General features: G+C 42.0%; 3 protein-coding genes across 8 annotated transcripts in view; 1 reads left to right on the forward strand and 2 right to left on the reverse strand.

The window, feature by feature from the left end:
- Positions 1–269: 269 nt before the first annotated feature.
- NCBP2AS2 (NCBP2 antisense 2 (head to head)) lies at positions 270–1,193 on the reverse strand. Its single transcript, XM_028163830.2, has one exon. The coding sequence runs from the start codon at positions 1,014–1,016 to the stop codon at positions 717–719; it is 300 nt and encodes a 99-aa protein (XP_028019631.2). The 5' UTR covers positions 1,017–1,193; the 3' UTR covers positions 270–716.
- On the forward strand, positions 1,167–8,493 carry NCBP2 (nuclear cap binding protein subunit 2). Its single transcript, XM_007171595.3, has 4 exons — positions 1,167–1,324; positions 3,579–3,760; positions 6,125–6,263; positions 6,864–8,493. Exons 1-4 carry the CDS (start codon positions 1,247–1,249, stop codon positions 6,933–6,935), a joined length of 471 nt encoding a protein of 156 aa, XP_007171657.1. The 5' UTR covers positions 1,167–1,246; the 3' UTR covers positions 6,936–8,493.
- Positions 8,494–8,895: 402 nt separating this feature from the next.
- The window catches only part of SENP5 (SUMO specific peptidase 5), a 41,883-nt gene continuing 37,552 nt past the window's right edge, over positions 8,896–13,226 (reverse strand). For all 6 annotated transcript variants that reach the window (XM_057545151.1, XM_057545149.1, XM_007171589.2 and 3 more), the window contains 2 exons: positions 13,136–13,186; positions 8,896–12,269 (listed from right to left, as the gene is read on the reverse strand). In XM_057545151.1, the coding sequence (XP_057401134.1) occupies positions 12,159–12,269; positions 13,136–13,186 (162 nt within the window). In that variant the 3' untranslated portion in view covers positions 8,896–12,158. The remainder of the gene's footprint in view (positions 12,270–13,135; positions 13,187–13,226) is intronic.

Here is a 13,226-nt window from a genome sequence, read left to right on the forward strand (position 1 = left end):
GCTTAGTTACACCTGTGCAGAACTACAATTACCACACCTTTCTCCAATCACCTTTCCCCACGCTCCCCACGTCTCAGGCCGCCCTCCTTCTTTATTCTTTATCCCCAAAATACCCGAAGCCCCTTGCCTTGGGGAAGACAGATCTGAGACTAGTTCTCCTCCTCCCTTGGCTGCCTTGAGAGTTAACCCTCTCTTTGCTGCAAACCTCTGCATCTCAGCGTTTGGCTTGCTACGCATGGGGCAAAAGAACCTTGTCCGGTAACAATACCCATTACTCAGCTCACACATTTAATCAGAGGATTTTGGCAACTGCAGGATTGTCTTTTCATCCAGGATCTCCCCTGGAAGTAGTGTCCTGCTGTATCAGTGCAGCATCCATCACTAGTTTTAGTCCCATTTCAGAGGGCAGACCCTCTTTCCGGTTGTACTTTGGTCCATGGCTCTCTGCCCGCGCGGTGTAGCAGGGCCCAGCCTATCTTTACTTCTGTCAGGCTTCCGGGGCTTTCCTCATACGCCGTGTCCCGTCCGATCACAGGTCTTCCTTCAGCAGGGGTGTCGGTTTGGCCTGGGCTCTCTGATGAGCGGGACCTCTGTAGGCGGACCATCTGAGTCAGGATTCCAAGCCGTGAGCAGTGTCCGGGATGACTTCTTAGCGCCGAGGCCGGTGTCGAGCCCAGAAGCGAAAGCAGGCGACCTCGACTCGGCCTGGCCTGGGTTTAGGGGTTTGCTCCCGGGCCCTTCTGGCTACCTGGTGGTGGCCGCGGGCGTTCCCGGAGGCTGCGGCGTAGCTCCTGAATGAAGGTGTCTCTGAAGCGGGCACCGCGGCGGCCCAGAGAGCCCGCGGCCCCTGCCGCGAGGGCTCGCAGGCGCCGGGCCGCGTCCTGCCCGTGTAGCTGGGCCTGCAGCAGTGCAAAGGCGGTGAGCTGCGCCGCACGCCGGATGGGCCGCGACTCAGAGAGACGCTCCACCAGCTGCGGGCTGTGCAACAGGGCGGCCAGCAGCCGTCGTAGAACCATCCTCGGAGCGTCCCGGAACCCCGAGCACGCTGCTCTCGCTTCTGATCGGCGACGCCTGACTACGGACCACGTCTGCGCCGGCGCCGCCGGGTGACGACACTGCCGCGCTGGGATTGGAGCACGGGATTTCGAGTTTCCGCAGCAGCCTCCGAGCGTTTCCGGTTCCGCTTCCGCCGGGGCGGCTTCGTTATTCTCGCAGTGGCGGTGTCGTTGGCCGAAATCTGTGCACTATGTCGGGTGGCCTCCTGAAGGCGCTGCGCAGCGACTCCTACGTCGAGCTGAGCCAGTACCGGGACCAGCACTTCCGGGTGAGGCAAGCGGGGCAGCGAGAAGGGGAGGCCCCGGGCCAGAAGGCTGAGAATTGGTTTGCTCTTGTCTCATTGTGTCGTCTCCCATTCCCTGGTATCCCGAAACGCGAAGGGAAGCCTCGGTGCCTGCTGAGGAATGGATGCTGAAGGGGCGTTTGGATATCACTGAATCCTCTTCTCTCGTAGGCAGGGAATTTGAGGCTTGCTCTCACATTCCCTAGCAGCCGCTCCCTGATCCCCGGGGCAGTGCAGACGGGCGGCAGTAGTAGTGGCGTCTCACGTTTTCCCGAACGGTGCCGCGGGAAGGTGACTTTGTGATGAGGGGAAGCGGTGTCTTTTTGACACGTGGAGCATGTGGAGGCGCCATCCTGACCCAGATACCGGGGCTTTTAATTATTTAAAAATTTTCAGTTACATCAGCCAAACTGCGCTTTGGCGTTTCGCGTCCTTTCCTTGGGCTAGTTAAACGGCCCTCCACAAGTTGTACGTGGTGAGTGGCAGACACAGTTGAGCCCTGCCTCTACCTTTAGGGAGCCCTTGGAGTGTGGAGGGGGACCAGCATGTTAAGGGTCTGGATGTCAAGATCGGAGAACTGCTGGGTTTCAGAAGAGGGAAATTTTCGTTTGGCCTAAGTCATAGCAGATTCTGTGGAAAAGGGGGAGGCTGCATATATTAAAGGTGGGTTCTTCAGTATTAGCAAAGGCGGGGATGGGGTGAAGGTGACACTCATTAACTAGTGGTTGTTTAGTAAATTTGTATTGAGTGCTGTTGCTCAAGCCTTCTGCTAAACCTTAGAGAGGGAAGACAGTTTCCACACCCTAAGACTTCATAATCCTCTAGGGATTATGGGATTGTAAATGGAAAGACTGTAAATGTACAGATTTACAATGGAGGTAAGTAATCATAATCTAGGCAGAAATGATGAGTGGAAAGGGAGGGGCTGTGAGGATTCAGAAAATTCCCTGTGACGGGGAAGGGAGGGGTCACATACAGAAGAAGGTAGGTGTGGAGAATGTTTAAAATGCATTAGTAGGGTAGGGAAATGGAAATTTGAGGTCAAATTGAGAAAGATCTTAGATTTTCACTCAGTCTACTGTTTTTAAATGCTTACTGTATCCCAGGCATGATTTTTCATTCTATCACTTTTACAGGTCTCATTACTATAGAAAGTTCCACATCATAACCATCATGAATTTCAAGCATCCTGCAAGATTAAAACAGTGAAAGGATTCAACTTTTGCTGTTGTTTATCTCTGCAGTCTAAAGCCTATAGCTTCATTTAGATAGTAGTAAGATACTGTCTTGTAGAATTTCTAGTGTTTCCTGAATGGGATCCACATTATCATCATACCTTAAATAAGTACTTATACCAGTTGTCCTAAACTGTAGGCTGTTTGGTGGGACATGACTTACATATGTGAGAAAAGAAGAAGGAAAAAGGAAAATGCTTCTTGACCATTATGTTAACAAATCAGTAACAGCAGTAATAAAGTGAATCTACTTTATTTAATGTCTCATTCCAGAGTCCTGAAAAACCTATTTTTTTTTAACAAATTTATTTATTTATTTATTTATTTATTTTTGGCTGTGTTGGGTCTTCGGTTCGTGCGAGGGCTTTCTCCAGTTGCGGCAAGCGGGGGCCACTCTTCATCGCGGTGCGGGGACCGCTCTTCATCGCGGTGCGCGGGCCTTTCTCTATCGCGGCCCCTCCCGTCGCGGGGCACAGGCTCCAGACGCGCAGGCTCAGCAATTGTGGCTCACGGGCCCAGCTGCTCCGTGGCATGTGGGATCCTCCCAGACCAGGGCTCGAACCCGTGTCCCCTGCATTAGCAGGCAGATTCTCAACCACTGCGCCACCAGGGAAGCCCTGAAAAACCTATTTTTAATGTATCGTTAAAATGACTCTTGTCCTGTGAACTTTTAAGGAAGTATGGGATTGGGGATAAGACTAGGTTTGGATTCCAGCTACAACTACTGATTAGATGTGTGACCCTGGACAAGCTACTTAACTGTCTTCCCTCAGGTAGAATGAGGATAATAAATTAGGACCTACTTCATTCAGCTCTGAGAATTAAATGAGACTTCCATACATGGAGATCTGACTTGCAGTCCCTTGATTCTCCCTAGAGGCAGACATATTACCCGTTTCTTGTGTGTGGTATCCATGTATATTCATACTTTTAAAAAATATAACTTGGAGCATACACTTCACATTGTTTTATGCCTTTTTTCACTTTGCTCTTGGAAATTCTAGGGTGACAATGAAGAACAGGAAAAATTACTGAAGAAAAGCTGTACATTGTATGTTGGAAATCTTTCCTTTTATACAACTGAAGAACAAATCTATGAACTCTTCAGCAAAAGTGGTGACATAAAGAAAATCATCATGGGCCTGGATAAAATGAAGAAAACAGCATGTGGGTTCTGCTTTGTGGAGTATCCTTCCTGTGTGTTTGATGTAGCTATTGGCCAGAGGTGGGGCCGAGAGTGGCTGGTACCCTGTTTTACAAGATGAGTGAGGATATTCGTTGATTAGCATCCCTACACTTACCTCTGCCTCTCCTTCCTTCTGTCCAATGTGCCTGTACTCTTACACTGGGAAAGCTAGTAACATTAACATTCTTTCTGAAATCCATTCTTTTTTCATAGTTAAGAAAAATAATATTTGAAAATGTATATGCTTATGGTGTTTCAAAAAGTCCAAAGAGCGTAGTGAAAATAAAAGCCCTATACCATTCTAAGTCCAGAGACAATCAGTTATGAATCTCGTGGGTCTTTCCAGAAGTAATCCTATGGATGTGTGGTAGCGTACTGCATGCACCCATTTTTTTTTTTCACCTATCTTAGAAATTGCTTCATGTTAGCATATGTAGGTCTACCTCTTTTTAAAACAACTATATAGTATTTCATTACGTAGATGTATATAGCTTGATTTTATAGGTCAAAACCAAAGCTATATTTACTTGTGACCATTTATTCTCTCCCTGGAAACTCTCCAAATATTGGACCTTCTGGATTTATCCTTTGATGTTTTGTTTTTTAACTAATATTTTTTGGTCATTTTGTTTGAGAAATTTTCCAGACCTGATCTACCGTGTCTTTTGAATTTTCTTTTCTGTGCCCTGAATTGTTTCTTTTGGTTGCATTTATGCCGTAAAATTTCCTTCAGTTTCTGGTGATCCCTGGGTTTCTGATTATAATTAAGGGAAAAAAGACTGACAATGTGGATCTAGGCAGAACTACATTTTTTTAAAATTAATTAATTAATTAATTAATTTGGCTGCGCCAGGTCTTAGTTGCAGCACATGATCTTTGTTGCCGCTCTAGTTCCCTGACCAGGGATCTAACCCGGGCCCCCTGCGCTCGGAGTGCAGAGTCTTAAGCACTGGACCATCAGGGAAGTCCCCAGGCAGAAGTTCTTAAGTTGCTGCCTTGCCTTTGGGACATGTGGGTTTCTCAAATGCTAGAATGAAAAGGGATTTTATTTGGCTTGTTAATGTTAAAGACAATGCCCTAGTTCCTCCAGACAGTTCAGATCCCTATCATTTTATTTTTATTTGCCTGGGATTAAATGCCTTTCTATTAACAGGTCTTTTTCCCACATAGTGGCTTCTCTTGCTGTGGAGCACGGGCTCTTGGTGCATGGGATTCAGTAGTTGTGGCTCGCGGGCTCTAGGGTGCAGGCTCAGTAGTTGTGGCGCATGGGCTTAGTTGCTCTGCGGCATGTGGGATCTTCTTGGACTAGGGATTGAACCCGTGTCCCCTGCATTGGCAGGCGGATTCTTAACCAGTGCGCCACCAGGGAAGTCCCAGAAGCCCCACTTTTGAACCTATTCCCCACTTTTGATTTCGGTATCTGATTTCTGGATTCTGCAAGCTTCTTCCACTCTTCCTTCAGATACGAGGGACGAGTGCCCAGGTTTTACTTTTGCCTCTGGTGGCAATAGTGTAAAACAGTTCACAGGGGACAGAAAAGGCAAAGAAAATACTAGATAATAACCAGTCTCTAAGAACTGGAGTGTTTTTGCATCTGCCTTGAAGGTCAGAGATCAGCAATCATGACGGCAAATACCTGAAAGAAAGGCTACCGTTCATTGTTAGTGTTTTCTTCCTCAGTTTGCCCTTTAGCATTCATTTCATTCAACAAAAAATTATTGAATGCCCACAGTGTGCTAGGCATTGTGTAGATGCTGACACTGGAATTTCAGTGTTTCCCTGTGTAATTAAAGACAAGGGGAAAAAGTCCAGATCAGTATTTCCTAAACCCAGCTAATAATCATAATTACTTACAGAGATTTTTTTTTTTTTTAATAGCACCCCAAAGATAGATTTAGTAGATCTGGTTTGAAACTACTAATGTGAGTGATATTTTGAGTGTTTCCTTATAATGAAATGCAATGGCAATTCATATGTACCATGACCTCTTTTTAAGGTTCTTGAATATACAGCTTCATATTTCAGGGAACCCAAAGATGCTGTTGTTTTCTTGGATAACAGTTCGTGGTTAAAACCTGCACTGAACATATTTTATATTTTGCAAACCAAAATATGGAGACAGTGGAACCAGATACTTAACAGGATTATCCAAAAAATCATCGGTGTAGCCATGGATAAGTGTCATTTTTGACTGCTTCTGGACCAACCTCAAACAGGCCTGTGCAAGCCAAATGATTGTCTTTGAACTCCATCTGGTTGGATTAGTTTTTGTACTTTTTCTTAACTCAGCTTCATTTAGATGTTGCTTTCTCTGTTTACAAAAATATCTGGAGAAATGCTAATTCCTTAATAATTATAATTAAGATACTATTCAAGAGCGGATGCAGAAAATGCCATGCGGTACATAAACGGAACTCGTCTGGATGACCGGATCATTCGCACAGACTGGGACGCAGGCTTTAAGGAGGGCAGGCAGTATGGCCGTGGGCGTTCTGGGGGCCAGGTATGCAGAAAGGTTCTCTGGGTTCAGCCTTTGTGTGGGATTCCAGTCCTAAATGACAAGTGTTTTGTCAATTTGTATTTGCTCTTTTGAAAATAACTTTGTGCCTATAACCTTGGCTTGAAGTGAATCTGAAAACCACCCATTGGGGTTGGTAAATTATTTTTACACTTGATCTTAGCCAAAAGGCCAAGAAGCGATGGTAAATTATTTTTAAAAACCATTAAATAGTATATTCTCTACATCACAAGCAACCATTATTGGACTTCTGCTAGGGGCTAAATGTTCTTCACCTGCCAAGAGTGTTGAACAAAAGCAAAACGCACTAAAATGACTTACATTTTTATTTTAAAATAGTTTATTCTTTGCAACGTGCTATCGTTGAATGCTGAGTATGAACCTGGTGTTTGGTAAAACACCATTAGGTAGTCTTAATTTTGCAGGGCAGTTGAGCTATATTATCAGTTGCTTAAAATTATGTTCTGTTCTGCTTGAAATGTTCACATCATGACATCTGAAAAGACTTAGTTATTTGACACATTTTAGGAAGCACATTTGTTACACTAATCTTCTCTATACTGTAACACGTTCTTTTCAATTAAGGTACGAGATGAGTATCGTCAGGACTACGATGCTGGGAGAGGAGGTTATGGAAAACTGGCCCAAAACCAGTGAGTGGTGAGAGCCCCATCATGAAAAACTCACTCCTTTGGCCTGTTGAATTTGATGTGCGTTCCCAAGGTCTGCGAACCTGCCTATTTTTACCAAGCTTTATTTAATATGTCTCTACTGAGCTGGAAGGCTCTTCATGGTTTTCCACTTAAAAAATTATTAAAGGACAGAATCCAAAAGAATGCCTTTAATTCTATAGTCTTAGCATCTTGGTTGTGTGTCAGATTACCACAATGATTTCTGTTATTGGGTCAAAAATTGTGTTCCTTAGCAACAGACTTCATGTGTAATGTTGCTCTATCAGCCAAAACACACTTCTTTTAGGAAGATTAGAAAAAAAATTTTTAAGTGTTTACCATGTTTGCATCTAAGTAGGTTCATGGTCATCCCATGGGGCCTGGAATTACTATTTTTTAAATTTTAAGTTTGCAAGAGATAAAGTTTAATAAGTGGAGTTTTGCTATGTAATGTAGCTTTACTCTAAATTAGGAATAGATTTTGATAACTGAATTTTTTTCTATGTTGAATTTTAATCTCTGAAGGCAAACTTCTTAAGAGTCAAGGGAACTTCCTAAATAGTTGGTAAGCCTTAGACAGTCGCAGGGGACACCACTTCTTATGTGCTTTATATATCAGGAAATTAGGTCAGGACTTGAAGGGTATTTACTAAACACATTTTTCAAAATATGTGTTTTAGCTAACGCTAAAAAAACCAAGGGTCTGTATTACAGGGAACCTCAACTACTCTAAGGGCAAGGGGGGATGCTATCAGTAGGAAATGGGGAGGAAATATCAGGAGATGATGTGCGTTAAACCAGTGCCTTGACATGATGAAGGTTGCTGTGAGAGCCAGCAGATCTATTTTTTTCATTTTCAAACTGATCTTGGGAATTGAGTGGGGTTGTTTGTTTTTAAAAAAAGAGCTTTAAGATCAAGAGAGAATGCTTAACAAAAAAATCAGAAATACTTCCCTCGGGAAATGTTTTGGCTCCTTCTCATACTGAAGTCTGTCTTGTTTTTTCCCTAACTAACTGTGCTGAGTTTCAGCGCCTGGATAGTGAGCTGATGGTCTCTACAGAGAAGGGAGTCTGGAGGATTTATTTTGCATTTGTAAGGCAAGAGAGAATTTCTCTAATATCATCATGTGAACTATTGCTCATTTTAAACTGGTAGTCGTCTAATTTTCCCTGATGTAAGTGATATTTTTTCATCTAGCAACAAAGTATCTCCTAATTTCCAGTAGTTTGTGAAGTTGGGGCTGAAGTATCTCAATTGAACATCTTTCATGTTACAGTAAGTGTACGTTTTCTCAAATTCAAACCGGCTATTTGAACTTTAAAAGATCTCTCTAAATTAGTTGTATTTAGGAAGACATTTGCAAATATCTAATTTAATGAGGACATACAATTCATTATTAAAGTCTTTTTACACTGTAGTTTGAATTAATGTATTTTATATTTTGCAGTAAAACGTAACTCAGATTTCTATAGGCGTTAAAACCACAGTGGTTCCTATTTGAATTGTCTTCTGTAACAGATTTCAATAAAATTGGACCAACTTAGTATTGTCTGTGTTTCCTCGCCGATAATGACATTGAAGCGCTCTTTACTCTGGAATACATTCTGGGGGAATCTATGAATAGTATGCAGAATTTGCATGTCCATTTTAATTTGACTTACTAATATGGTAGCCACTAGCCACATGTAGCTAATTAACTAAATTAAAACACTCATTTCCTCAGTCAGTCACATTAGCTACATTTCAGATGCTCAATAGCCACCCGTGGTTAATAGATAATGGAATTTGTAGGATGCAAATACAGAACATTTCCATCGTTGCAAAAAATGCTACTACTGGACAGGGTGGGCTGCTTAGAGCACACACTGGTCACTGTTAATAGATGAGCCTTGTCGTGACTGGTATGTCACTGGGAAAAATTACTCACCAAACAGTACATTTTATCCCACACAAGAGAACACACATTTATAAAGGCATTTAGTTTATTTTTCAAAAAAATATTTTTGCTAGAAGGTTTGAGTAATTTTTACATGATCACAATCTATCTTTCTTTAAATAATTTTTTTCTAACCAAAAGGTACCATTTAAGTGGACAGCTTGTCTAGATCTGCTTTTGTTAACACCCAAATAGAATTAGCACTTCGGATGGCATTCCCTAGGTCTTCTTAATTATCTACAGACCAGGAGGCAGACCCTAGCACATAACAAAGTATGTGCTTTACACCTGCTGATTAGTTCAGTTGCATAACAATTAAGCAGAGCAGGTAATCAGGCTATCTCATTCACACTATTAACACACTGGTTCTCGCCTGAAGAGTCTGATTCACCCAGAGCTCCCAATTATTCCTTCTAACCCAGGGAAGTAGTATACCACAACTGCAGAGAAAAGGGGCAGCTCAACTTAGGCTAGTGCTGGCTGTGTCCCAGTTAGGTCTGTTATTTTGTTCCAACTATAATTCAAGGTGACCAATGTTAATCATATTCAATGATAAGTAGAAAATAAAATGCAAAGCCAAAAAAAATGATTTGGGGATTACTGGCAGCAACTGCTGCTTCTCCCTTCCTTAAGTGCATCCCTTCCTTAAGAGAAGGTTGGTTCTCTATGATTCTTGAGAGAACTTAACTAAAAGCTGAACTAAATCTACATTCATTGCTAGAGATTTAACAAAAGGATAAAAGCAACTACAGACGGGTAAATTTGCTGATGGAGAGGACTGAGCAGCTTGTTGAAGGCACGTCATAAGCAGCTTTTAGTTTGTATAAGGCCTGCCCTCAACCCCAAAAGCATAAGGTCTGCCCACCTTGAGGGCACCCAAACAACTCAGTGCCAAGCTAGTGAGAGTAAAACAATGCCTGTCTCTTCTACCAACAGCCCAGACTGTATTTCCAAAATTTCTGTTGCAAGGAAGCCATTATTGCAGACATCAGGATAAAGGCCATTCTAAACGTAGGGCTTGGGCTAAATAGAGGTTTGCACCTAATCACAAGATGGGGGAAAGTGACGATGTGTGCTGAAGCAAGTTTCGTGAACAACAGAGAAACATTTTAACCAGACTTAAAATATTTGACATTTAAGCTAAGGCATGCTGGACGATGTACCTCAAGGTGCCCTACTAAACTGGACATGAAAGGCACCCTGGACTTGGGACAGCTCACCTTAGGTTCTCTCTGCCTCCCTGTTAAGAGCATGACCATTTCTCAGACTGGAAGAAATGGCATCTGAAACTTCGGGCATTAAGATTTTGGCCAGAACACAATTCTGTCTCTTCTGTATGCCTGGTTCTGTCAGAGAGTGAGATACGAGATACGGAGCTCTAAAGTATAAGACATTTTTAATCAATAGTTACCCATTACCAAAAAAAAAAACAAAAACAAAAAAACAGGCAAATGTCTTACATACAGATTTGAAAAATCTCATGTTTGTATAATTATGCCTGAAAACCTCAAGAAGACACACAACCCATTTTGTCACCTTTCCTAATGCTGATACAACCCTACCTGTAGCAGCACAAAGTGCCTCTAATATCAGTCTTTTTAATGACTTGAAGCACAATAAGAAATACTGACCTGGTTTTATACTAAGGAGTTTGAGTCTGAGGGACTAGGAAAGTGCTGGGGCTGTTTACAATGTAAACATTGGTGTTGGTGCTTGGAATGTCTGGGATGGGAACCCTGCATGTAAACATGTTCTGACTCCACCCTCAACTGCTGGCAGTCAGCCCTACCTTATGGCCAAGTTAAACTGCACATTTTAGCTTTTTATTTTCAACACCTCACACCTAACGAGGCATAAACCGAAGCATCTTCTGCCATTTACTTGGTATTTTTCTGTACACGCTTCTGAATTTCTTATATACACATTTGTTGTTTTTCCTCCCCCAGTTCAGAAAAGATGTAGTTTAACATGCATCTTTCCTTATTTCCTTTCCTTTCCAATATCACAAAACTTTGTTAGATTAAAGATGCAAGATCCATTACTTTAATCCTAATGCAGCCAAGGGTAATAATCAGGACAGGGCCACTTCTGCCTTCCCCCAGAAGATGAGGTTCATGGAAGCAAAAAAAAGGACTCCTGTGCTGGAGTCTCAGGGTTGGTCAAGCAGAGGCAGATGAGCCCTGCATGCTGCTGAGATCACTAGAGAAATAAGAGGGAAAAAACTCATAACATTTGCTGTACTCCCACAGTTTCAAGTCTCCCTTAATACCTTTCCTGTTCTCTCCTCCCCACCCACGTGCAAAATACCTGAAGTCAGTCTTCGGTTTTGAATGTTTATATTTTAAATACCCTTGAAATAGAAAGGTATTTGGCAAATCTTAATTTCTTCCATATGGGAAACAATTACTCTTAGAAAGGCTGAATTCTCATTTGTTTGACCACTAGTTTTGACAGATACTAATTTTTTAATGGGTCAAAACCTGAAAAGTCCAGGGAATCAGTGTTCCAGTAAAAGCCTTTGTAAGATTAAAGCATTTATTATAAATGCTTCTTAAAACCAAGATTGAAATCTCTCGTGTGTGAAGATAAATGGACCCTCAAGGTCACTGTCTTTTTCTCATACCTTAATCAACTCTTCCAAAGCAGGCACCGTGCTTACAAGTGCCTCCATAAATAGAACATACCAGTCAGTTTATGGCCACTTCCTTTTCACCCTTCAAAAGGAATGTGACTCACCTGGAGAGGGAAGTCAGTGAAAGGTGCTGCTGGTAAAAATAAAACAGGACTGGCTTTGTCGGAAACCCCTTCTAGCTACCCTTTATGCCCCAGGGAACATCTACTATTCTCAGAGTTGCGTTGTATCAAAAACATCCTGCATTTTTAGGTTCTGGAATTAAAATTTAAACCTGTATTCAGTTCACATCTAACTAAGTTTCAAAAGCTGCACCAAATCTACTAGGCTTTTTTTTTTTTTTTTAATACTCTGCACTGCATGCTCTGTCTATATGCATGCGTTTGGATAATAAATATTAAATATGGGGGGACACACACACACAGAACCCATAAAATTAAAAATGAAACCAAACTGAACATTAAAAAATAGTACATGGTAACTAGGGAAATGAGTAAGGGCAGAAAATAAATTTGAGGTAACAACAGTGGCCCAACACCACTGATCTGAAATATCTGTAAAAATTCAAATAAGTTTGGAGATTCAAGTAACAAACCATCTGCTCCAACTTGGTCAGACTTCCCAGAGTCCCTGCTGAGTTTCAGTCCATGAGCCGGCACTCACACAGCTCCTTGTAAATCCTCTTCCGCACTCGGGGCATGTCTTCTTGGGAAAACTGGAAAGGCTGCTCTAAGGCGAGGCACTTGCAGTACTGCAAAGGTCCCAGAAACACTTAAGTGGCACGTGGAGTTATGTACCAGCCTAATGTATTTTACTAGATGCAGACCTAATAGAATAGGGTCTAAGGCAAATGTTAAAGTTTGTTTAAACTCGTAAAACTGTTTTAAAACATTTACCTCCAAATTATAGTCAATTTTCCAGGCAAGTATATGTCTTGGGATTCTCCCTCCCTCCCCACTCAATACTGTGAAAAGCAAAACCGATGAAGGGGCTTCCAATTCTTCTCAAGGTGAGACCTGCTGAGAATGCAGCCAGACCTAACATGGCCTTTAAGTGAGAACTTGAATTTGTTTACAAATGTTGAGTCATATGAGTGAGCCCATCTTCCAAGATCTTTGGAAATCTCTAAATTCATGGATTATATAATTTCCTTCATAAATGTAATGTATAACAACTTTTTCAATAGCCCTTTGAGACCTAAGATCTACAGCATGAGAAAGCACAGTGTTTAAATGTGGCCCTTATTTAAAATCTAATTAGTTTTTACTCTGTGGTTAAAGACCACCTGCCAACGGTTAGAAAAATATAGTTAATACCACCAATGCCAAGGGTCTATGAAACAGACAAATTCACGTCAGTCTCCAATGTGGCTTACCAATAGCCTCTGATAAGACATGGATGATACTAATTATTCATCCTCAGCCTTAGAAGGTGGTTCTTCCTAATGATAATATATGAAAAATGCAGAAACTACTGCTTCCCAACAACAAAGGAGGGTTGGGAGGAAAAGTGTTCTGTTATCTGTACCTAGTACCTGTATACATCAGAGGGATCCCACTTCTCCTTTCTAAACCCAATAAATTTATAAATTGTAAATACTGAAAAAACTTTCTTTACCTGGAGCACAAATACTCCACAGTCACTGTCATTTTTCTGTTGTGGAATACACTAAGGGGAAAAACAAAACGATCATTAAAATAAAACCAAG

This window comes from Balaenoptera acutorostrata, chromosome 4, assembly GCF_949987535.1.
Source record: "Balaenoptera acutorostrata chromosome 4, mBalAcu1.1, whole genome shotgun sequence".
NCBI classification, from domain to species: domain Eukaryota; kingdom Metazoa; phylum Chordata; class Mammalia; order Artiodactyla; family Balaenopteridae; genus Balaenoptera; species Balaenoptera acutorostrata.